The sequence below is a fragment of the Halichoerus grypus genome, chromosome 8 (genome assembly GCF_964656455.1).
Source record: "Halichoerus grypus chromosome 8, mHalGry1.hap1.1, whole genome shotgun sequence".
NCBI lineage: Eukaryota > Metazoa > Chordata > Mammalia > Carnivora > Phocidae > Halichoerus > Halichoerus grypus.
In genome coordinates, this window is record NC_135719.1 from 142,757,317 (window position 1) to 142,781,440 (window position 24,124).

The 24,124-nt window shown below is 53.2% G+C and overlaps 1 protein-coding gene across 4 annotated transcripts in view; it reads right to left on the reverse strand.

Annotated features, from left to right (window-relative positions):
- Nucleotides 1–24,124, reverse strand: part of SYNE3 (spectrin repeat containing nuclear envelope family member 3) — a 95,687-nt gene that overhangs the window by 54,160 nt on the left and 17,403 nt on the right. For all 4 annotated transcript variants that reach the window (XM_078054165.1, XM_078054166.1, XM_036106151.2 and 1 more), the window contains exon 2: nucleotides 6,404–6,561. In XM_078054165.1, the coding sequence (XP_077910291.1) occupies nucleotides 6,404–6,547 (144 nt within the window). In that variant the 5' untranslated portion in view covers nucleotides 6,548–6,561. The remainder of the gene's footprint in view (nucleotides 1–6,403; nucleotides 6,562–24,124) is intronic.

Consider the following 24,124-nt stretch of genomic DNA (forward strand, 5'->3'; position numbering starts at 1 on the left):
CAGCTCTGTGAAAAAATGATGATGGTATTTTGATAGGGATTGCCTTGGTAGCATCGACATTTTAACAATATTTATTCTTCCAATCCATGAGCATGGAATGTTTTTCTATTTCTTTGTGTCTTCCTCAATTTCTTTCATAAGTGTTCTATAGGTTTTTAGAGTACACACCCTTTACCTCTTTGGTTAGGCTTATTCCTAGGTATCTTATGGTTTTTGGTGCATTGCATGTAATGGGATCCATATAATTTGGTGCAATGCATATAAATGGGATCAATTCCTTGATTTCTCTTTCTTCTGCTTCATTGTTTGTATACAGAAATGCAACTGACTTCTGTGCAGTGATTTTATATCTTGCGACGTTGCTGAATTCCTGTAGCAGTTCTAGCAATTTTTTTGCTGGAGGCTTTTGGGTTTTCTACATAGAGTATCATGTCATCTGCAAAGAGTGAAAGAGTGATTTCTTCTTTGCCAATTTGGCGCCTTTTGTTTCTTTTTGTTGTCTGATGCTGAGGCTAGGACTTCCAGTACTAAAACATCTTGAACTTTTAATCTCATCTTGGCACTGGCCTCTTGGAGGACCCAGACTAATACACCATGTCTAGCAATTAGTTCGCCTCTGATTAACATCAGCTCTTCTCCTTATTGATTGGTATTATTTACTTCTTTGGCCACTAAAGCATGGTCTCTGCAGTAAAAGTACAACTGGATTCCAATGCCAAAGCCACTCCTTCCTACCTGCGTGACCTTCATCATGGTACTTAGATTCTCCAGGCCTGTGAAATGTGGGCCTTATGCCACCCAGGGTCATGGTCACATTCCCTCATGCAGGGAGAGCCCCGGGGCACACCGCCTGGCCACGTTCCACTGTCAGCCACTAAATAACTGTCCACTGTTAGTACTGTCTTTTCCCACCTTTGATCCCTGTTCACTGACAGCACATTTGCTTACAGCTCAAGCTCTGTTGCCCAGCCTGTCTCCCTGGGGGCTGGCAGCCAGCCTTCTCAGTATGAAATCCCAGGGGGCTGGCCATCTCTGACCCTTCTCTGTGGTTGGCACCGGGACCGGCTGGGGGGAGCCAAACGGTTGAGCTATGATGTAGATCCTTTTCCAACATGTGCAAATGGGCAGTGGTGTCAATCCTTGTCACCTCATAGGAGAATGGTTACCGACGATGGTGGTGATGATGATGATAGAGAGGGGCTTCCCCTCCTCCCTGTGTTATCAAAGAGAGACATTAAACAAGCTCCTTCCACAGGCTGTCTCTGTGGTCTATGAGTGTGGGGGTGGGGGGACGGGGAGAGTGGAGAGCAGGGAGCTACCCCAAGACGGGGAGAGAGGTTTTGTTTCCTTTTGGGCCCGGCCAAGCAGTGGGATAGAGCAGGGCCCCAGAGGGTCATGGCTGCAGCAAGAACCCAACAGAGACACCGAGTCCTGCTCAGCAGCAGGGAGTGATGTGGAAGACAAAGATACTCTAGTGATTAGCGTGGACCAAAGATCCAAGGGCCCCTGCGGAATGTTCTGGGCCGAGCGAGACTACCCACCCCCTGCACAGAACATTTCACATCACTCAGGAGCAGGGGTCCCACAGTGAGGCTCGGGATTTCTTACCATCCCATGAGCTTTAATCTGATGAAGGACCTAAGATTTCTGACCCCCGGCGTCGAGGAGTAGACAGAATGTGCACACCCAAGCTCACAAGAGAGGTGCCACGGTAACAGCAGTTTTATAGAAGAGGGCACTGGGAACCCACAGAAACCTGAAGCTTTGGGGGACAGTTCTCTGCAGTGGTTGGAGCGGCCTTCTCATACCTGCTGCCCAAATGAGGCTCCGTCAGAATCTAGCTCCATAAACCCAGGGAGCCAACAGCTGTGGGGGAAGACGCTGAGCTCAGTCTCTCCGTCACCCCCAGAGACAGCAAACCAGCCAGGCCTGGAAAGTCCCCTTGAGGACAACGGCCCTTTTCCCACAGCCTAGTGTCCTGACTGCGTGACCTCCTCTAGGCCTCTGGCCCTTTGCTCTCCTGCCTCCCCTGCTCAGACAGGTGCAGGCTGGATGGAGGGGACATGGCAGACCCCCCGATCCACTACCCTTTGCAGGGGAGTGAGTCTGTGGCTTCCCTACCAAAGAGAGGAGGGCCAGGCCCAAAGGCGGACAGAACACCAAGCCCCTCCTGGCCCAAAGCAGAAACCTCTGCCCCCAAACCAAAATATCAACCAATGGGATATCCGCTGTCGGCCTGGGGCCAGGAGGCTGGGCCTAAGCTTTTAAGAAGAAAATTCCACTTTTCTTCACTGCTGTCATGATTACGCTCTCTCGCTGTGCGAGGTTCTTTTATAGCTGAGGGAGGGCAAGATCCAGGAGTGCTTGGCAAGAGGGACTAGCCAGCTGGGAAGGGGTACTTGACCTGCAGCCACAGAATGATCCTGCTTGGAAGGAGCCAGTGAGGGCCACAGTCAGGTGGGGGTTGGATGGAGGGAAAACCGCAGGGGAGAGAAGAACAACTAAATCAGGAAGGCTGGAGGAATGGGGTTAGTCAGAGCTTTCCCCAGTGCAGCCAAGATGAGGCAGGAACTGTGCTGGGTACTATGCTCAGTACTATGCTGGGTACTATGCTCAGTACTATGCTGGGCACTATGTGCAGTACTGTGCTGGGTACTATACTGGGCATTGTGCTGGGCACTGTGTTGAGTACTATGTTTGGTATTGCACTGGGCACCGTCCTAGGAAATGCAGCCCGTCTCGGACCACAGAGGGGGCGCCTGGAAGCCAGCTAGGAAGCAGCCCGGCGGAGGCGAGGCCCCGAGTGCAGGGCCACGGAGGCTGGGAACCAGAGGGCAAAGAGATGAGATGCCGGGACCTGGGGGACCAGCTCCTGGAGACTTGGGCACAGGTGGGGAGGGTCGGCATGCACCTATCCCTGCATCGAAACCACGAGAAACCACCTCAGCCACTGGGCCGGCTCTGCCAGGGGGGCCTGCAGTTGGCCAAGGGCCCCAGTGAGTCATTCGCCTCCACGTTCCGTCCCTCCCGCCGGGTGGCTACCTCCACGCCCACCTCCACCCCAACAAGCTGAAGCTCCAGGTGCTCCAGAAACTCTCCTGAGGCGCCACGGCCACGCGGGGATTCGAACCCCAGCCTGCCAGAGCCCTATTTCCCAGAGCAACACTCTCTCCAGTCTCCCTTCCCAGAAGGCTTCCACTACCCTGAGGGTCCTTGAGCTGCACAAGGGGGAGAGGGCTCTTCCCGCACTTTGCAGGAGGGCACGGGACTTGCTCCTGGCCACATAGCTATGAGGCATCCCAGCTGGATTGGAACTCACGTCCTGGCTGCTCTAGCAAACAATTACCAGGAACGCACATCACTGAGCTGGTGGGGCGGGGGGCGCCCACAAGGGAGACCCCCAGGCCCCAGAGAGGGGTCCCATGGATTGGAGAGGTGGAAAAGTCCCTAGCTGCTCCCTTCACCAGATGGCAAGAGCGAAAGGTTTTCTTTCTTATTGCGAAATTGGTTTTGAAATGTCAAAGCCCAGAAAAGAGCATGCCTGAGCCCCGTGGGAGAGCCAGCAGTGAAGGACCCAGGACAGGACGCCTCCGCCTAGGCTCCAAGTCAAGTCCCTGGGCCGGGCAAGGGCTCTTCCTAAGGACCACCCTCCCCTCGGAGGAGGGTAATGACCTACTGGTGTAAGGGTCCGAGGTCCAAAGGCCCTGAGAGAGTGAGTACATATGCAGGGCTGTGGTGCTCCCAGACGGAGAGCATCAGGAGCTGGGGCACGGTGGGGGGGGCGGTGCTTCATTTCACAAGCACACCCACACCCACACTCAATAAAGGGCATTCCAAGTAGAGGCAAGAGCATAGGCCAGAGGCCTGCTGAGAGGACAGCTAGGCCATCTGCCAACAGGAGAGGACTTGTGCTTGCTGGTTGGGGGTGGGGGGAACAGTGCTGGAACAGCTGAAGCCGGAAAACAGGGTTGTGTGGGGTGTGGCAGACTTTGACACCAGGTGAAGTTTGGTTTTCCTTTGGTGGGCAATGGGGAGCCATAGAAGGTTTTAGAGGAGGAGAATAACATCAATAACATCAGGACACCCTTGTGTGCTGTGGATTATGTGCATACCTGTCCCCCTTTATGTAATGAGCCCTGGAGTAAGGTGGACCTTGCCTGCCTCCACTGCCCCAGGCCCCCGCGTGGGGATGGCCAGTGACGCTCTGGATTCAGCCCTGGGTTCAAGCCCTGACGAGATCAATTTCTGGAGTTTTGGCTCATCACTGTGTCTAGGAATCACATTTTGTTATTGAAAAGTAGGGACAATAAAACCACATTCACAGGGCTTTTGTAAAATTAAACATGAAAGCGGAAAGGGCAGCGCCGAGCACGTAACAGGTGTCGAATGAACGTCGGGTCCCCTCTCTCGGTGATCTGGGAGGACTAATCATTGCATAAATGCCTCCTGGTGGCAATAATAATGCTGCTGATGAGAAAGGCCAAGTCTGACATGGGAAGGGGCTTCGGGCTGCCAACTCCTCTCCAATGGGAGAATCCTTCAACTCCTGATCATCCTAATTTCCAATCCACCATCCCCCTGTTGCAGAACAGACGTCCAAGCCCCCTGGCTTGCTGTTCCAGGCTGTCACCCTCTGACCCCTAACCACCTCTCTGGCCCTGCCCCCTGCTTCTGCCTGATGCTCGGTGCTACCCCATCACTAGCCTTGTTGGGGCTCCAAGCATGTGCTTTGGGCTCTGCCCACCTCCAGGCCTTTCCTACACTGCTCCCTCTGCCTGGAGGCCCCTCCTCCCCATCCTCACCCCTGCATCCCCCCATCTGACTACCTCCTCTGTATTTGAGCTTCAACAGTAAAGTCACTTGTCCCCAGAGGCCTCCCTTGATCTCCCAGGCTGGGGGACGCGACCTCCTTGGGGTTCTCCAAGAGCCCTGGGTTCTCTGCTCACTTCACTGTCTAATTGGGAAGCCTCTGATCACATGACTTAAAAGTCTTCCCGCCTTTCTGCTATGATGGTCACTTGGTGGGGGGGACTTTAACCAGCCCCATCAAGCACTTGTTTTTGGTTGTCCTAGGAGGACACATGGCCCAGGATGGTGAGTGCTCAGATGGCGCTCCACCAGGAGGCAGGCGACATTTGCCCCTGGGAGAGGCAGGGCCCTCCACGCCTACCTTGCAGGAGCAGGGCTGTATTTAATTAAGGTGTGTGTCTGGAGCAACCTGAGGGCAGGGGACAGGAACGAACCGATTACCTGGGGGTCCCAAGGTCATGGTCCGAGGCCTGACACAGGGGAGGCTAGTGAAAAGTGTGATTCCACCAGAGTGGAGGCATGAGAAGCACCATTCTGAGATAATTAGCAGCATCCCTTTCTAGAAGGGAAGTAAATGGAAGACCAACAGGGTCAAATGACTTGCAGGGACTCACACAGCCAGCAAGAAGCAGAGCTGGGATTTGAACCCAAGATGTCCAGACTCCATAGTCTGTCCTCACTCAAATCCAGTGAGCTGTTCTATTAAACAGAATGTCCAAGAAACCAGAACGCATGCTCTCTGCCCCGCCAGGCACAGTTTTATTGTGAATACCTGTCTCTGGTCATTGAGGAGCACATGACCCTGTAAGGAAGCAGAAAGCTCATCTGACAAGGACTCAGAAGATTCAAATTCCAGGAACATCCCAATGGATGTGACCCAAGAAATGCATCAGTCCTGGCTTTGCTCACAGATGGGAAACAGAGGCCCAGAAAGGGGTAGGGACTTGGCCAAGGTCACACAGCACTTTAGCATCCTCATGGAGACTATAACCCAGGTCTCTGATTCATGCCTGGGTTCTTCCCCCTTGTCCCCTGGCCTGGAGCAGATGTCCTTGGATGGGGGCCCCATAACGCCAGGCCCTGGGCACCAGCTCTTCTAGTAGGCCTAGCACCACAGGCCCTGAGCCCTGCCTTGTGGGGAGCAAGGCCAGACCCTGGCCCTGGGGTCACTTCTTACTGGGCAGAACCCCTTCTCCACCCTCCTGAAGGCCGAACTGGACCCACCCAGACCTGGCAGGGACCTTAGGCTCAGGGACGCAGGGAAGCAGGAAGACACTGGGGACCCACCTGGCCGCATGGTGCCTCTGCCGGGACAGAAGAACCAGACGGCCACTGAGAAAGTGTGGTCCCAGGACCAGCAGCAGCGCATCACCCGGAGCATGTTAGCGATGCCATGATGGGGCCCACTCTGACCTCCTGGATCAGAATCTGCACTCAAACCCAAATCCGCAGGAGATGCCAACACATCAAAGTTTGAGACACACCCCTTCCATTTAACAGCCTGGAAACCTGAGGCCTGAAGGGGGAGCGACATGGCCGAGGCCACGGGGCTACGGAAGCCACGGAAGCCATGGAAGCCACGGCCTCTGCATACCTCGGTCTCCCGCAGCCTGGCCTCCAGGGCCGCCCGGGGCCCCTGGGTGTTGTCGTTGACCTGCAGTCGCTCCTGCACGGCCTTCATCCACGCCCGGGCATCCTCCACGCTCCTGTCGAAGCCCTCCTGGGGTGGCTGAGTCATGGCAGCTGCAGGGGCTGAAGGTAGGACCACATGAGATCAGGCCGGCAGGCGAGAACGTAGGGCGGCGTGGGGGGTGGGGGAGGCGGGGACCGACGCTGGGGACAGACCCACACCCCACCAGCGCCCCTCCTGGTGCTCCCACTCGGCTACACAGTCCTCCAAAGGACCACGGAGAACAGGTCTCTCCTGTGGCTGAGCAGGGAGAGCTGGCCCAGGGTGCTGGGCTGGCAAGGATTCTCTCCGGCCTCTCAGCTTCCCTGCTTCCCACTCACCCTACCTGGGGACTCAGGACCAACCCTCTTCTGTCTCTGTGGGTTGAAGCGCCTCCAAAAGAGAATCCCAAAACACATACAATCTGAGATGTCCGTGATGCATAATGATTCATGATCTGAATGGATCAAGAAGCCTCAACTGAAGAAATAATTTTTGGCATCGGCCAAGCGGAGTCCAGCCCCAGAACCTCACCTGAATATTACGATCTCAGGGCTGTGGATGGCCAGGTTAGCAGCGGTCTTGTTGCTAGTTTGCCACCAACTTAGGTCCACGGCGGACAATCACTGGTGTTCTTCCACTGAGCCACAGACCACCTAGTTTGTGGCAGCCATGGACAATCAACTGACCTTGCACTTGAGATAAGCCCCACCTGCTCTGCCACCTTCGGGGAAGCCCTCCTGCTGGCCTGGATCCCCCAGAGAAACCAGCCCTCCTCTATGCTGCCCTCCACTCCCTCGCCCTTACCTTTTAGCCGCAGACACAGTGGCTCAGATTTTCGCCCATAACTTTCTTAGAATCCCATTAAGCCCAGGCAGAACTATTCTGTATTCCAGTTCTAGTTGTCTCCTTATGGCAGTGATAACCGACTTTGGATTAAAGTTATTTATATCTGCATCTTATGTGAAGGGATTGTGTGTAGCTTATCCTCAACCTTCCATAACGCCTTGCCCAGAGTCAGCCCTCCGCTGTGGAAACATCCCAGAATTGCTATAAAGTTTAACGCACCAAAAAACGAATGTAGCATTGGTTAAAATGGCAAACAAAGCAAAACTAGAAACAACCAAAATGCCCAATGGTGGGAGATTAGTTAAGGGAAGTATGGTACACTGCATTTCGGGATATTATGCAGCCCACAAAAAGTATGCTTAAAATGAATGGGTGATGGAGAATTCTTATAATGATACCAAAAAATTAGGCAAAATTGTATATTTAGTAGTTACAACTCTACACTAAAAGCAAACAAAACCACAAAAAACTACACTCCTAGGGAAAAGTTGGGCAGTCTTGCCCTGACATGTCCACTTGACTGACTGCAGGGGGCATGGCCTGAAGTGGCTCCAGCCACATCCCACGTGACCTCAGGCTGCTCTTCCTGGCACAGTGGCCTTGGAGGCTACTTGGCTAAAGATGATTTGCCTGTGGATGGTGGAAACACACAGTTGGAAGCTTTTGTTTCCTTATTTTTCCACAGGCTCTCTGGGAATTTTCTAGGAAGAGCAACCATCACTTTAAAAATAAAAATTAAATTAAAAAAAAAACTGGTTTGTTGGCCCTTTCTTCTTTTTCTTTTTTTAAAGATTTTATTTATTTATTTGACAGAGAGAGACACAGTGAGAGAAGGAACACAAGCAGGGGGAGTGGGAGAGGGAGAAGCAGGGTTCCTGTGGAGCAGGGAGCCCGATGCTGGGCTCAGTCCCAGGTCCTGGGATCATGACATGAGCGGAAGGCAGACGCTTAATGACTGAGCCTCCCAGGCGCCCCAGGCCCTTTCTTCTTGATCATCAGCTGGTGGCTCAACAAGCATTGACTGAGGACCTGGGGCTCTGAGGCCCCCACCAGGGCCGGCACGGGGTGGGCTCTGCCCCCAGATTGCAGGGGACGGATGCTGTCTGCAAGGGGGACCTGGGCCTGCAAATCAGAGCTCAGTCGCCCACCCTGTTGTTTTCCTTTCAGAGCTGTTTTGATTTTTTTTTTTTTAAAGATTTTTTTCTTTATTTAACAGACAGAGAGAGAGAGAGAGACACGGCGAGAGACAGAACACAAGCAGGGGGGAGTGGGAGAGGGAGAAGCAGGCTTCCTGCGGAGCAGGGAGCCCGATGCGGGGCTCGATCCCAGGACCCTGGGATCATGACCTGAGCCGAAGGCCAACGACTGAGCCACCCAGACAATTTTTTTTTTCTAACAATTTAATATGTTCCCTGAAGCCACTCCCTGTCTTTGAATGCTCCGTTTGTAAAGCACATTAGAATGTGCGGGCCTCTAAATTGGTTCATTGTGTCTTTAATCTCCCGTCTAGTGTGGGACTTGATTGGCTTCCAAAAGCTTGGCTTTTACGTAACTTTACAAAGCAAGGCATGGGAGGGGCAGAAAGGAGTCTCCCAGAGTTTCTGAAGGCAGGACAGCGAGGAAGCACTGTCTTAATCGCCAAAAGGCCAAGAGAGGCTTGGGAGAGCCCTCCTGGCGGCAAATGCCCAAGGCCTGTGAGGCAGGGCGGTCTGCAGACCCCGAGGTACACTAAATGGGACATGTGGGGTCCAGCGGGGTGGGGCAGGGCTCCGCCAAGGGGCCTCACTAAGCTGGGCTCAGTGAGCCTGCAGGCAGAGTCCAGGAGACCGGGGCATCTAGGCCCGTTCTGCCAACCATTTCGTTCCCAGTCAGTGACACACACGCTCCCAGCTAGGCCTGTCTCGAGAAGCTCACAGGAGAGGGGCACCTGGGTGGCTCAGTGGGTTAAGCGGCTGCCTTCAACTCAGGTCATGATCTCCGGGTCCTGGGATCGAGCCCCACGTCGGCTCCCTGCTCAGTGGGGAGCCTGCTTTTCCCTCTTCCCCCCTGCTTGTGCTCGCTTGCTCTCGCTCTCAAATAAAGTTTAAAAAAAAATTTTTTTTTTAATTAAAAAAAGAAGCTCACGGGAGAGAAGCTGAACCCTGAACACGCGTGGGCCGCAGATGGATGAGCTCATGCCAGGGTGGGGGTTTTGAGGCAAGCGGGACAGCTTTTAACTTCTGTGGACTTTCTCTGAATAAAGGCTTGAAATGCCAACAATAAAATGCAAAGAATTACAAAGGAAACCAATCATATGAAAACATAGTTATCGGGGGACCTGGGTGGCTCAGTCAGCTGAATGTCTGACTCTTGGTTTCAGCTCAGGTCATGATCTCAGGGTCGTGAGATCGAGCCCCGAGTCGGGCTCTGTGCTCAGAGGAGAGCGTGCTTGAGATTCTCTCTCTTCCTCTCCCTCTGCCCCTCCCCCTGCGCTTGCTCTCTAAATAAATAAATAGATAAATAAATAAATCTTTTAAAAAAAACCAGTTATCAAAAGACTAAATTAATGAGATACACATGCACGCACACACACGTTTTTATTAACACATTAAATCACAAGAGCTAACAATGGGGCTGATCACTCTCTTAATTTTGAAGCAGTGACGGGCAGGAAGGACATTTCAAGATACCTACAACCGCAATGCAGCACAAAAATATCGGTGACAAAGTTACCAGCACTGGTAACGGAGAGGGGGCTTTGCTTTGGTTCTGCCTCCGGCATGAAGTGCAGGAACCACCAGCCGCTAGAGGTTAGCAGCAATAAGACTCCAGTTTCCCATCCAAGTTTTGGCCCCTAAATGCCCCCAGGAGCTCCCTCTCAGTACCCAGACCTTGGGGGGTGGGGGGTATTCCTGCTCTACACCTTCTCACAGCCAGCAGGAAGGAGAGCCTGTTTTGTGATGCAAGGTTGAAAGTTTTTAGTTAAAAATCAAATGGGCAGCTCAAGAAAAGCCCATCCACCATTGATTTAAGGACCAGGAAGGCATCCCTCACCGCAAGCTTAGGGGGAATCTCATGGACTTCCCTTTGTGGAAGCCAGGGGCAGAGGTGCAGCTCTGGAGTGGGGAGGGGGGAGGGACAGACCCACGTGAGCTTTAAGAGGCAGTGGCCATAGGGCCACAAAGGAGGGCTTGTCACCTGGTCTGGAGCAGGTGGGCTGGGTGGGAGGTGCTGCTCCCTCGGGGCAGTGGGGAGGCTCTTGCAGGGAGGGGGCGGGGGGATGGTGAGGCTGGAGCATGGGAACAGGGAGGAGGTGACCAGAGGAAGCTGGGCTGGGGGCAGAAGTAGAGGGTAGGGGGTGGGGTGCAAGGGCCAGATCAGAGGCTCCGGAGCCATGTCCAGGCCCTTGGGGGACAACAGCCAGCAAGGGTTCGTGTGGGGGGACACGACTACTTCTGAGCTTCCGGCAGGTGACCCTGGCCAGGGAGGGTAGAGGGGGGACGCCCTCACAGGGGGTGGGCGGAGGCTGGGGGTCAGGGCGGAGAGGGGCAGCTGCAGGAGGGCCCCTGAGGGAAGGCTGCCTGCCGGAGGAAAGAGAGTGAAAGCAAACTGCCCTGGCTTCCAGCGTCCTGTGTGGTTACAACGACGGCCGGAAGAGAAATGACATTTTGGCCTTGACGACACACAAGCCAGGCCAGGGCGTGGGAATAAAGCCGAGTCAGGACAGATCATGTGCTCAGATGGAACCCGGGGCAAAAGCCATAAGTCTGGGAGGCCAACACATTTGGAGGAGACTGGCAAGACTCGTGGGATCAAAAGACGGGAGCATAACTAGAGCTGAGGGGGCAGGCTCAGGGCAAAGCGAGGGGCCGAAACATGGTCAGTAAGTGTGCGGTGGGCAGAGGGTGCTGGAAACGGGATGTAGCCCAAAGGGAAGAGAAGGGCACGAACAGGCCATGATAAACGGCCTACACCGCGCTAGGCACTTGGCCTCGAGGCCCCGGGGGCCCCCCGACCTGAGAGGAAGGTGACACGGGGCGGCAGAGGTAGAAGCCTGGCTTCCCCTCGTGCTATGCACTGAGGCTGCTGGGTGGCGGGGGGAGCTCAGCCCACCTCCTCCTCTCCACCAGCACCTTCCTCTTAGAATGCTATGGGGACTCATCAGGAAAGCAGGGGCTCGGAGGCCAGGGCTGCCCCCACCTTCTCCACTCGCAGATAAGAACACTGAGACTAGGACGTCTGGGGGGCTCAGTTGGTGAAGCGCCTGCCTTCGGCTCAGGTCATGATCCCAGGGTCCTGGGATCGAGTCCCGCATCGGGCTCCCTGCTCATCGGGGAGTCTCCTTCTCCCTCTGCTGCTCCCCCTGCTTGTGCTCTCTCTCTCTCTGACAAATAAATAAAATCTTTGGAAAAAAACAAAAACAAAAAAACACTGAGACTAGACACAGACCCACGGCTTCGGCACTGAGATTTGAACCTCCTTCTGTCAGATTCCGTAGTCTGTGCTTGTCTCACGGACCACACCACCTCCAAAACCCAGTCCAACTCCCGGCCCCCTGGGGCATCTGACAGAAGTGACCCAGGGCAGGCAGTGACCCCATATTGGACAGGATCCAACCAGGTGGGCCGAATCCACTCAGTCCAGCCGCAAACCTCGGGGGCCTGCCAATGCAGGGGTGCGGCAGCCGAGAAGCTGCCAGGAGACGAGAGGGAGCCTGGAGATCGGCCACTTTTGCCACTAAACTGGAGGGACGAAGGGCTGGGAGCCACTGAGCAGCAGAAGCCGGGTACTGCACCAATAAAACTGCCTGATACTGACTGTCTACTGGGGCTCAAAGCCCTATCTCCTGAAGGGTCAGTGGGCCCAGACCCCTCCTTCCCCTTCCTGGGACCCGCAGAGCTGAGGCTGTAGGGCGGAGGCCCCGACTAGGCTCTGTGGTGCCACGGGTAAGGGGCAGACACGGTAAGGACCAGGCTGGGACAGTCCCCTGCCTCAATCCCTCCAACACATTCTCTGGGAATGCGCAAACACTAGAATACAGCTTGCCATTTGGTGATCCAGACGCCGTAAGCATCCTGCTTCGGACCTAACCAAATTCCATTAGGGAACGCCATACAACATGACACCCAACGAACCCCTCCCACGCAGAGAGAGGGGCAAAGTCAGGTTCACAGAGTGGCTGTTATGTGGCCGGACTTATTAGATGGAAACAGACTCAGAAAGGCAAATAAGCCTGCCAAAGGTGGCGGATGCAGGATTAAGGATAATAATCGTAATAGGCAACAAGTATCTCGCACTCTGTGTGTGCCTGACTCTAGGATGAAGGGCTTATGGCTATTAACTCATTTATCCTACAAAGCCCCGGTGAGAGACTTATTACCTCTACGTTATTGCTGAGAAAACTGAGGATCAGTGATACTAAGAACGTTGCCCAAAGTCAGAGGATGTTAAGTAGAAGGTGCAGGACTTGCCTTTGCTCTTTAAACACCATGGTTCTATGCAGCTTCCACGCCCTTGCCTGTGTCCCCTGAAACCCCACTGAGGGCTGCCCACGCAGTGCAGGGAGCCTGGGGCAACCAGCCCTCTGTGGATCATCTCTGATGAACATCTAAGTTCCAAGAAGGCCACTCCAGGGGGAAATCCGGGCCTCTGCTCAGAGATCCGGCCGCTGCTGCCAGGCAGCCTTGGTGAAGCAGTGCCTGGCCACTGGCATTCCTTCTGGAGCCCAGAAAGCTTCAGCATGCAGACCTGAGTAACCCTTGGCCCCTGTGGCAGACCCTACAGGCAGGGACAGCCCATGCCTGCTCCACCGGCCTGGCCAGGGGCCCCCGCCGCACGCTGACCCAGAGCCCGGGGAACGGGGTGCGCACCCCTTCTGTGACTCGCCTGGTTTCCCCGTGACTCATTCCTGCCCTGCCACAGTTTCCATCCTTACTCATTCCTGCTGCTCTGTGGACGCAGATGGAATTTCAGGAACTGAGCAGGCAGCTGGTTTTAATCCCAAAGCTTATTTCAAGTGGATTCTGGGAACACACTCTTTTGTTTACGTCCAGCCGACAATGATGTGGCCCGGCCACCGTTCAGGGCGTCGTTCAGAGCCCTGGGATGTTCCTGGGGGGTTCTCTCCTGCCTGGCGTGCGCAGAAGGTGATTCTGAGAGCAAAGCGTGAAGAGCGGGGACAGAAGTGTTGCACCATCTTATTTCATCTTTCAACAGCCTCCAAGGGGGCTGAATCCAGAGCTGGGAACCTATGCTCGGCTTTATCCTGTCTCAGAGGGAAGCACAGGCTCAGAGAGGCGAAGGGACGGCCCCAAAGCCACACAGATGACAGGCCGCTGCAACCCACCCTCTGCCTGCCGCCTCGAAAATGCTGACACCGGAAACCCCGGGTCGTACCAGGGTCGTGGGGTCCACTTTACAATTCCAGCCACAAAGGGGACGGGCCAGCGACGGCTTTCACAGCAAGGGCTCTGAGAGCGATTTTCGAACAGCCGTCCATCACGGATAAATGGTAGCTGGCGGTGAACACCGTTCTCTGGCCCAGCCCCCGCCCCAGACACTGACTCTAAAACAGCATTTCCGAGTCCTCTCAACGGACTAAAGCCAAGCTCTCCATCAAATGGCATGGCCCGGAGGACGCCAAGATTTCTACCCATAGTTCTAAGCATGGTCAAAGGTCAAATACAAATATCTGGGAGGGGAGAGAATGCACGGGGCAACTAAGAGAGAATGGGGGAAAGGGGGTGTGGGCAGAATGCATCCCTGGGGCAGGGCAGGTGGCTCCAAGGTGTGGGGCCACAGCTCCTGGGGCACAGGTGTGCTTGGCTCCGGCTGCCGGGGGAGGGGGGGCACCAATCAGAGGCCTCGAAGGGGAGGGCTCCTTGTAGGAATCTTGAGGGGGGGCGGTCCTGACAGGCACCCTGTCCCCAGTGTCATGGTCAGCTGCTGGCGGTGTGGGCAGGGCGGTCAGAAGACAAGGAGGCAGCGACTGGCCATCAGATGCAGGTCAGAGAGCGCTGGGCAGTGCGTCCAAGTACCAGTCCGACCTGGCTGGGACACAGAGCCTCAGACCACAGGCACGAGGTCGCTCTGGCCAGTCAACGCGGTCCTCCTGGCTTCTGATTCAGAAGAGAGCGTTAGGTGGGGGTTGGTTTCTCACACCGCAGGCCGTGACTCAATCCCATGCTCCGGCGGTAAAAACACCACTCACACTCCCAAGAACCCCATGGATGACATCTCCCAAGGCTCTGACCCAGGAGGACAGTGCTCCTTCTGGCCTGCAGCAAGGCCAGCCCCAGGTGCTGCCCCAGCCTCCAAGGCCCCTGCCTGAGAAGAGCTGGCCCAACGGGATGGAAGCCAGGATGGGATGTCAGCCCTTTGTCCCTGCACCTGCCCTGACTTCCCTTCCCAAGGGATCTGTGACAGCCTTGCCGTGACAGATGTCCCCATGCTCCTCCTCCAGGCCCCTTACTGGCCCTGCAAAGCCGAGGCGCAAGTCAGGTCCCCAGGGCCTCATGCCTTCTCTCAGGGAGGAATCTTCCCCGGAGAGGGGCAATTCCCAGTCATCCCCGAGCCCACCAGACCTGCCTGCCCTTCTGCAGCCCCTCCCCCAGAACTGGCACCGCCCCCCCCCCCCCCCCCCCGCACTGTCTGGACTGATAACACTGTACGTAGCCCATGGGAGGAAGTCTGGCCACAGCGACGACGCACGCCTTGCCCCCCGCTTCTGGCAGCTCCCTGATGGAATAAGGTGATGGCAAACCTCTTTAAAGGAAAAATCATAGCTGCACATAACACAGTCTCAGAACCCACTCTTAGCAACACGGACTTTAGAAATGAGAGCTTTCTGCTAGGTGAAAATTTCGTCTCTCAATTTGAAAGCATGGCCCCACATGTACAGTTTTAACTTTTAATTTGTTTTTATTAGACAAAAATTGTAAAACTTCTCATACAACCTGTGGCCCCCAGAAAAATCTTCCTCAGGTCCCAATTTGAGAAACCCTGGACTGGCGGATGAAGCCAGTGCTCCTTGCGACCCTCAAGGATGGAGCTCCCACCTTGTTGCACCACACTGTCGAGGTTTCCAGGAGCTTCGAGTCTGGGTGCTGCCCCCTCCTCCAGCTTAGTTCTGGCTGCTAAGTCCCTTCCTACCACACCCCTCCACACCTCCTTCCCACAGACTCTTCCCTGTTCTCCTTTCCAATATCCACTTATAGCCACTGAGAGGTGGGGACCTTCCCAGCTTCCTCCTTCCCTGCACAATGACCCCCTCCCTTCCTTGGGTGCCCGTGGACCCTGTGCATGCTTTGCTTTTATTACAGGTTTACTAAGCACTTTCTGTGGATTTCCCCATGTTCTCCTCCCGACCTAGGAGGGAGTTAGGATCACTGGTTCCACCTCACGGAAAGAAAATTGGGGGCTTGGGGGGCACGGCATGGTTAGTAAGCCATGGACCCAGTATGGGACCCTGCAGCTGGACCACACTGTTCCTGTTTTACTGCTCATATGTGTTGAGGAGTTTGCCGAAGGAGGGCAGGGTCAGACTCATCTTATTGATTAATTGACTGGAGATGGGGTTGCCTTCATTTTTAACAGCTTTCCTGGGAGTCTAATTGATGAATAAACGCATCGTTAAACGGTACAATTTGTAGGCTTTGACATGTACACCCATAAAACCATCACCCGACTCAAGACAAAGACACATCCATCACCCCCCAGGTTCCTGATCCCATTTCTGATCCCTCCCTTCTGCCCACACGCTGTCCCAGGCAACCGCTGATGTGCATGCTGTCACTGGAGATGACCTGGTATTTTTCTGGAGGATTTCACATAAATCGAATGATGCCCTATGTATGTATTTATTTCTTTTTGGCCTGGCTTCTTTCACGGGGCACAACTACCTTGAGATACCTCCATGCTGATGCCCATATTGACGGCTCATTCCTTTCTGCCTTGAGTAATAGCCCCCAGTCTGCGCAGACCCCACGGGTGGACAGTTTTCAGCTTTTATGAATAAAGCGGCTCTGAACACTTGTGTGCAGATATTTGCTTTCATTTCTCCTGCAGAAATACCTAGGAGTGGAGAGCCCAGCTCATATGGTAGGTGTGATGTTTACATTTTTTAGAAACTGCCAGGCTGTTTTCCAAAGCGGCCTCACCCCAGTCCATTCCCATCAGCGCTGTGTGAGCGTTCTGGTTCCCGCACATCCTTCCATGGCCAGCTTCTCAATCTTAGCCTCTTCTAATCGGCGGGCAGGGATAGTTTATTGTGGTTTTAATCTGCAGTCCCCAAAGGCCAACCACCTGATGGACTTGCATCTGTACTCGGGGTGCCCTTACTAAGCTCTCCGGCTCCGAAGAGCACTTCCCAGGCCCCTCCTCCTTTAAGGCTCTCGGTGGCTCAGCTCCCAGCCTGGCCCGCGGGCTGAAGGCCAGAGGAGTAAGGAGCTGAGTGACAGGGGGACACGCAGCCAACAGGAATCCGCTCCAATTCCAAGGGCTGTGCCAGCCGACTCCTTGAACCGGTGGTTCTGAGGCCCAACCCCATGAACCAACAGCCAAAAGCATGTAATGTGCGACGGTCTCTCTGAGCTCTGAAACAGGGGTTCTGGGGGGCCCCTATTCTGTGCTCCTGGAGCTCCCAGACGGGCTGGGCTCCAAAGGGACCTGGATGCCTGCACACAACTCAGCTCACTCAGTGGCTGCCACAGGATGAAAATCAACAACTTCCCCAGCAGCACTGAGCTCTCCGCCCATTCTCCTTTGAACGTGAACTTGCATATCTGAGCCCGGCCCTTGCCTGTCTTGATCACTGCTCTCTTGATCAAGGTACCTGGGATAGACATTGACAGACAGCGGGTGCTACGAATATTTGTGAACAGATAGGTAAATCTGGAAATTAGAAAGAATAATATTTACTCCCACTGGCACTTAGTAGGTACTTGATAATTATCAGCTCAGTTCTTTTTTCACTAAAAGGAAGAAGTATGGAACCAGAAGGAGCATCTCTCTGGCTGTACTGGTCCTTGATGGACACATGCTGCAGGTTCAGGGAAAATTGGAGAAAGGCAGGGATGGGGGAGGGGGGACATCAGCAACTCTGCTAACCCAGTATCAGAGACTCCTCTCGGGCCACGTGGGCCCCAGAATGGGATTAGGAGACCCAGGTTCCTGTGCAGACTGCCACCAACCAGCTCCCAAACTCAGTCTCCTTGTTGGTAAAGTGGAAGCAATAGTCGCCACCTGACTTCCATCCTCTCTGGGCTTTAAACTAGAAGGTTGTCACGAAGGGAAAGGGCACATCCAATTCACCTTGGGACTTTTTCCAACAGAATCACTCTTAGTAAGGGAATTATCTGTGGCCAAGAAGCCCCGCTCTATCCAAATGGACAGGACTATAATGATCATCTTCTGTGCTGGAGACGGAAAGGCTAATTTTACTTTGTTGCCAGGTCACAACATGCAAGAGCCATGGGTTATAACAAGCCATTGTGAAGCCCGCCTAGCTTGCTGGAGCAAATGCTCCATTGTTCCAACCCACAACTCCAACGTGTCAGAGCTGGAGACCTTCCTAAGAGCTAGCTCTCTGCACTGTACCCTACAAAGGAGATGCTATTATCAGCCCCCTGTTATAGATAAGGAAACAAAGCACAGAGATCCTAAACTTTCCCCAAAGCATGCAAAGCTGGAAATGAAACTTTGACAGTTTGGCTGACTGGCTCCAGAGGCTTCTTCCCCTAACCAGAGCACTTTACCTGTGGACAAGTGGTCAGTACTACCTGGCTGGCGTGTTAGGGAAGGTTAGAAAGCCAAAGGTGTCAGTAAAGTAACAGCCGCAGCTAGGTGGTGGATGAAAGACCGTGAATGTCCTGTACAACTCAACCTAACATTTGCCAGATACTTCTTAGCGCGAGTATTGGCATTTGGGCCAGGCCCATGGCCTTACCAGCAAAGCCGTGTTTTGTCATCTGCCCCTCGCACCTGCAGCCCCCAGTACACAGCACCCACCAGCTCGCCCCACTGGCTCCATGATTGTTGTTGATGTGCCTACCTTCCCATTACCCTGTCGCCCTCGAGGGTGGAGGCCATGTCTCATCTGCTCAGTACACACAGGCCTGGAGCATCGCTGGCATGGAGGATGGCAGTGCTGCTTACTGACTGAGCACAACATCGATGTTCTCAGGAAGGCAGGCTGGCTTTCATGGGGCCAACCCGGGCCAGGGAGTCACTGAAACTGCCCTCAGATTTGAGACTGGCTCCAGATCTCAGGCTGCAGGGCCGAGCTCACAGGATGATGGGTTACCCCAAGGAGCCAATGAAAGATTCTGCAGAGACCTCCCTGAGTCTCAGTATGTAACAACTGGACCACTTTTTAGGAATCCTCTTAGCTAGCTGGGCCATTCTATAGATGGGGAGACTGAGGCTTATAGCTAGAAAGAGATCCACCCAAGATCCCACTCAATGGCAGAGCTATGGCCAGGATTTATCTTGGTATAAACACCTTCTACGTAATGCACATTTCTTCAAATTGACCCACTGATAAAGAAACAATTAGCTATCATAGTTACAGTTAATTTTCAACAAGGGTGTCAAGACAATTCAATGAGAAGAGAAGAGTCTTTTCAACAACTGGTGTTGGGACAACTTGATATCTACATGCAAAAGATAGAACTTGGACCCCTACCTCACACCACAGACAAAAAGTAACTCAAAATAGATCAAAGGTCAAATTGCAAAAAGCCAGATTATAAAACTCTTAGAGGGAAACATAAGCATAAATCTTCCTGGCCTAGGACTGGGCATGTTATCTTCGATGTGACACCAAAAGCACAAGCAACAAAAGAAAATTAGATAAATTGGACTTTATCAAAATTATAAACTTTTGTGCCTCAAAGGACACCATCAAGAAAGCGAAGAGAAAACCCCACAGAATGAAAGAAATTTTGCAAATTATTTATCCGATTAAGGGACTTATATCTAGAAAGACAAAAACCCAATTATAAAATGGGCAACAGATCTGAATGACATTTCTTCAAAGAAGATGTATATACAAATAGCCAATAAGCACACTGAAAGATGTTCAACATCATTAGCGATCAGGGAAATGCAAATTAAAACCAACATGAGAAACCACTTCACACTCATTAGGATGCTTAGAATCAAAAAGATAAATAATAATAAAGTATGTTCGAAGATGTGGAAAAAGTGGAACCCTCATACACTGCTGGTGAGGATATACAATGGTGCAGCCACTTTGAAAAACAGTGTGGCGGTTCCTTAAATGATTGAACACATAGTTACCAGAGGACCCAACAATCCCTAGATATCTACCCAAGAGAAATTACAACATGTCCCCACATGAAAACGTGCAGACAAAAGTTGGGAGATAAGGAGTCAAATCCAAGATCATCTGACTTCCAAAAAAGCAGAAACAACCAATACGCCCATCAACTTATGAATGGGTAAATAAAATGTGTTATATCCATACCATGGAATATTACTCAGCAAGAAAAAGGAATGAAGCAATCATGAAGCCGTAATATAAATGCCCCTTGAAAACATGATGCTGTGAAAGAAACCAATCACAAAGGACCACATACCACATGATTCCACTTATATGAAATGTTTAGAACAGGCAAATCTATAGACATGGAGGAGGATGCGGGTGGTGCAGGTTTCCTCTTAGGGTAATAAAAATGCTCTAAAAATGATTGCAGTAATGTTTGTACAGCTCTGTGAATGTACTAAAAGTCATTAAATCGTATACTTTAAGTGGGTGAGCTGTATGTTGTGAATTTTATCTCAATAAAGCTGTTTTGTTAAGAAACAATCAGCATCCAAAAACTAAGAGGGCCAATCAAAAAGACCTTGGTTAAGCACCCATTTTTGCTTGAATTTTCTTAAAAATATGCCCATCAAAAGGCCTCCAAGATCCTTGCACACCTCCAGTGATGGGTGGCTCACTACCTCTTCCAGGCAGCCCATCCTCTTTTTACATAGCTCAGGGGAGAAGAAAGTTCTTCCCTCCAGGGATCCAAACCCTGCACTTTACCAGTGGTATATGCCCATATGGGAGGAGCTAAAGGGCTGCTGGAGATCTTTTTCAAAATGGTGAACCTGTACCTTCCATCCACTGAGCCCACATTAGGTGCCAGTCAACATGCCCCTCCCTCTCCGGGCATGCATGACCTCACCTGATCCTTAAGATAACTTTGAAGGTTGTTATGATAGTCCCTACTGCAAAGATAAGGAAACTGAGTCTCAGAGAGGTGAAATAACTTGACTTTAAACTCTCAGGGGCACCTGGATAGCTCAGTTGGTGAAGTGACCGACTTGATTTTGGCTCAGGTCATGATCTCAGGGTTGTGGGGTCGAGCCCCATGTTGGGCTTCACAGTAAGCGTGGAGCCTGCTTAAGATTCTCTCTCTCCCTCTGTCCCTCTCCCCACTCACTCTCTCGCATGCGCTTGCTCTCTCTCAAAAATAAAATAAAATCTCCGAACTGGTCACTACTGTTGCCCAAGAAGCACAGCTGGGATTTGAACCTGGGTCTGTTGGACTCCAGAGCTGCAGCCTAGCCAGCCCCTTGGGCCAGACTGCTTCTGAGAACCTGACACCACGCCAGCATGCAAAGCGGGCTTACGGACATTGTATGAGTGGCATGAAACTTTCACATCCCACAATGGAACAAACAGAAAGCAAACTCTGCCACCCCAAAGAGGGGCTGAAGGCAGCCCGATGGGCTGAGCAAACTCAGGAGCAGAGTGAGGCCCTGGGAAGCATTCCAATGGGCTTGCCAGGGTTTGCAACTCAAGGACACATCCCTCGGTACTGGGAATTCCTGGGAGGAACAAACACTCCCTGTGAGAAGTTACTCGATGCGACAGGTTTTGCTGAGTTAATCATAAAAATATTTTGTTATACTTGAGAGTTGGGTCTCAGTATCCAGTTCCAGTTTATAGATGAAGACACTGAGATGGAGAAGTCGCACGGCCTGCCCAGAGATAGTAGTTGGGAGATAAGGAGTCAAATCCAAGATCATCTGACTTCCATACCCAGGTGTGCCCAGTGCTGAGGCCCGCGCCCAGCCTGGCTCGGCCTACAGGTTACAAAGCTCATGGTCTGCATGACCGCGAACTCTGAATGGGGCCGTTACAAGTGCCCAAGTGGAGAGGCACACCAGAAGCTCTTGGAGCCTAGAGAACAGAGCGATGCTGGTGATCAGGAGTTCCAGGGAGGGGCTGACAGAGGAGGGGACACTCTGGCTGAGGTGTGGAGGAAAAGCAGGGCCTGGATAAGATGCAAAGCGGCAAAGAACAAGACAAGTGGGTGGGCCAGTGTGAGCAAAAGCTAGGAGGTGAAAAAATGCAAGGCCAAGTTCAGGCTGCAGAGAGGGCTTGGGAATTCTTAAAGGGAAACAGAAGGAAGCAGTTGTCAGAGAGGCAGGCTCTGGGGCCTGAATGGCAGGGGATACAAAGGGGGTGGGCTGACTTGCATCTGCAGGCAATAGGGAGCTAGTGAGGGTCCATGAGCAAGGGGGTGGCATCCTTTGGTCAGTGACAGATCCACAAGCGGCCAGACAGCATCTGCCCAACCCTCTGAAACAACGTGGGACTGAGCAGGCTCTTTGCAACCTGGCACCTCAGGCCACATGCTGGGAAATGCCTCCTTTTTTTTTTTTTTTTTTTAAGATTTTATTTATTTGCGAGAGAGAGAACGAGAGACAGAGAGCATGAGAGGGAGTGAGAGGGAGGAGGGTCAGAGGGAGAAGCAGACTCCCTGCCGAGCAGGGAGCCCGATGTGGGACTCGATCCCGGGACTCCAGGATCATGACCTGAGCCGAAGGCAGTTGCTTAACCAACTGAGCCACCCAGGCGCCCTGGGAAATGCCTCCTAAAACGTCATTTTCCCTAAGGCATCCTTCTCATCACAAACCTGCTCTTCACAAGGCCAAGGGTTCAAGTCAAAAGATCTTTTCTCGACATCTGATCGAATGTGCAAACATCTAATGAGCTGTAGAAAGCAGCCTCCAGCCTCCCAACAGTGTCTGTGCTTGAAGCCTGTCCTCGGGGGCCCTTAGCCACCAAAGCACCTGGCCACACACTGTGGCCAACGCTGTTTGGTGGGTAACAGGTGTCCGGCCTGCTCTACTGTCCCCACCTCAGGCTCATCTGTGGCCTACAGTTGCCCTGGGTGGGTGTCAAGTTTACCATGGAGCTTGACCTTTGGATGCCAAAGGAGGCTCCTGTGGGTTGGGGGAAATGTGAGCAAAAGTTCCTACATGGGAGGCCCCCTGCTGTGTGCCAGGCACGGGGCAGATGCTGTGCATCCCTTACCCACCGACACCAAGGCAGGAGTGACTGCGCCCCTTTACAGATGGGGAAACTGAGGCTCAGAGGGACCAACTGTCCCACCCAGGTCAGACGGCTGCCGAGGCACAGAGTCGGGAGCAAGCTCAGGCCTGTCGGCCGCAGCACCCATGCCACGATGCAGAATGGTCAGCAAAATGAGGAAGTGAGTCAGGAAGGCAAGAGAAGGGGGGTTCCTTTCTGAGTCAGAACAGGATTTCCCATCACACACCCGACTGACTGCAGAGGCACACAAGCTCGGGGGTGAACCCCAGCAGCTCAGACTGACAAGGCGCCCGGCCGAGGCCAGCCCCACACGGTGAGCGCGGCTGAGATGGAGACGAGCCCGAGAGGCCTGCATAGCTTGAGGTTACCGCTGATGGGCCTGGTGATGCCTCCCCAGTGGGTCTCCTGGGTGTACGGCTCAAAATCAGTCAGGCCAGACAGGGACACCGCAGGTGTGGGGGGCCTTGGGCCGGGGGTTCCAGAAACTGAAGGCTGAGAAAAACCAGCTCTTAACTTCCCCCGCCTTGTGCCTTCTCATTCCACCCAGACAGGCCAGGGAAAGAAGAAGGGCAGGCTCTCAAAGGACCCCGAGTGAGCAGGCAGAGGTTTGGGTTGGGCTCATTTCATCTTCTAAGTGAGAACCACACCGGGCCTGCCTTCCCTCCGTTCCAAAGCCTGGGAGAGGCTCGGCGCCTTTAATGGCAAATCTTGTTTCAACGCCTCTACTCTGCACCAGACGCTGTGGTTGTCGGTTGGCGTGAAGATCACAGAGAGGAAGCGAACCGACCAGGTCCTGCACCCTTGGGTGGCCTGACAACTCAGTGTCCCTTCTCGCTTCTGGAAGATGGGCATGGCATCCAGCATTCTCCCATGGTCTCCCTCCCACCCCCGATCTCTATAACATGGCGTTTCTCAGCCTGAGACCTTTTGCAATTCACCAGTTCACACGTCCTGTGGGAAGCCCTCACTGAATTCACCTTTCAGAATGTCTCTGTGAACCAGGGATTTTAATCAGTCCCCCAAGACCCTCAGGGGTGGGCCATGAGGGTTCTGTGAGCCTGGAAATGTCATGTCGCCTTTTGGGCCTGCCTATCCTCCTGGTGAGGTCTGCAGGTCTCATAAGGCCCCCTGACTCGGGGAAGACTAACACCAAGCCTGCCACACACCACCCATGGTGTTAACCATTAACAGTTCTCATTGTAAGTGACCCAGAACATTCCACAGGTGGATGTCACAAACCATCCTTAGCCGTTTCTGTTTTGCTGGACAGTTACATTGCATTTTTGGTGGTAGTGTTCTCAGTTTGACTAGAGAATTTGCAAATTTATCACTTACTTAACAACTGAGCAAGCCCGGGACCCCTCTGGCCACAAAGCGGAGTCCCTGATCTACTCTTGCTGTTATCACCCACGTGGTATTTTCCTGACCGCGACACATCCTTTTCTTGGCCCTGCCTTTTCTTACTC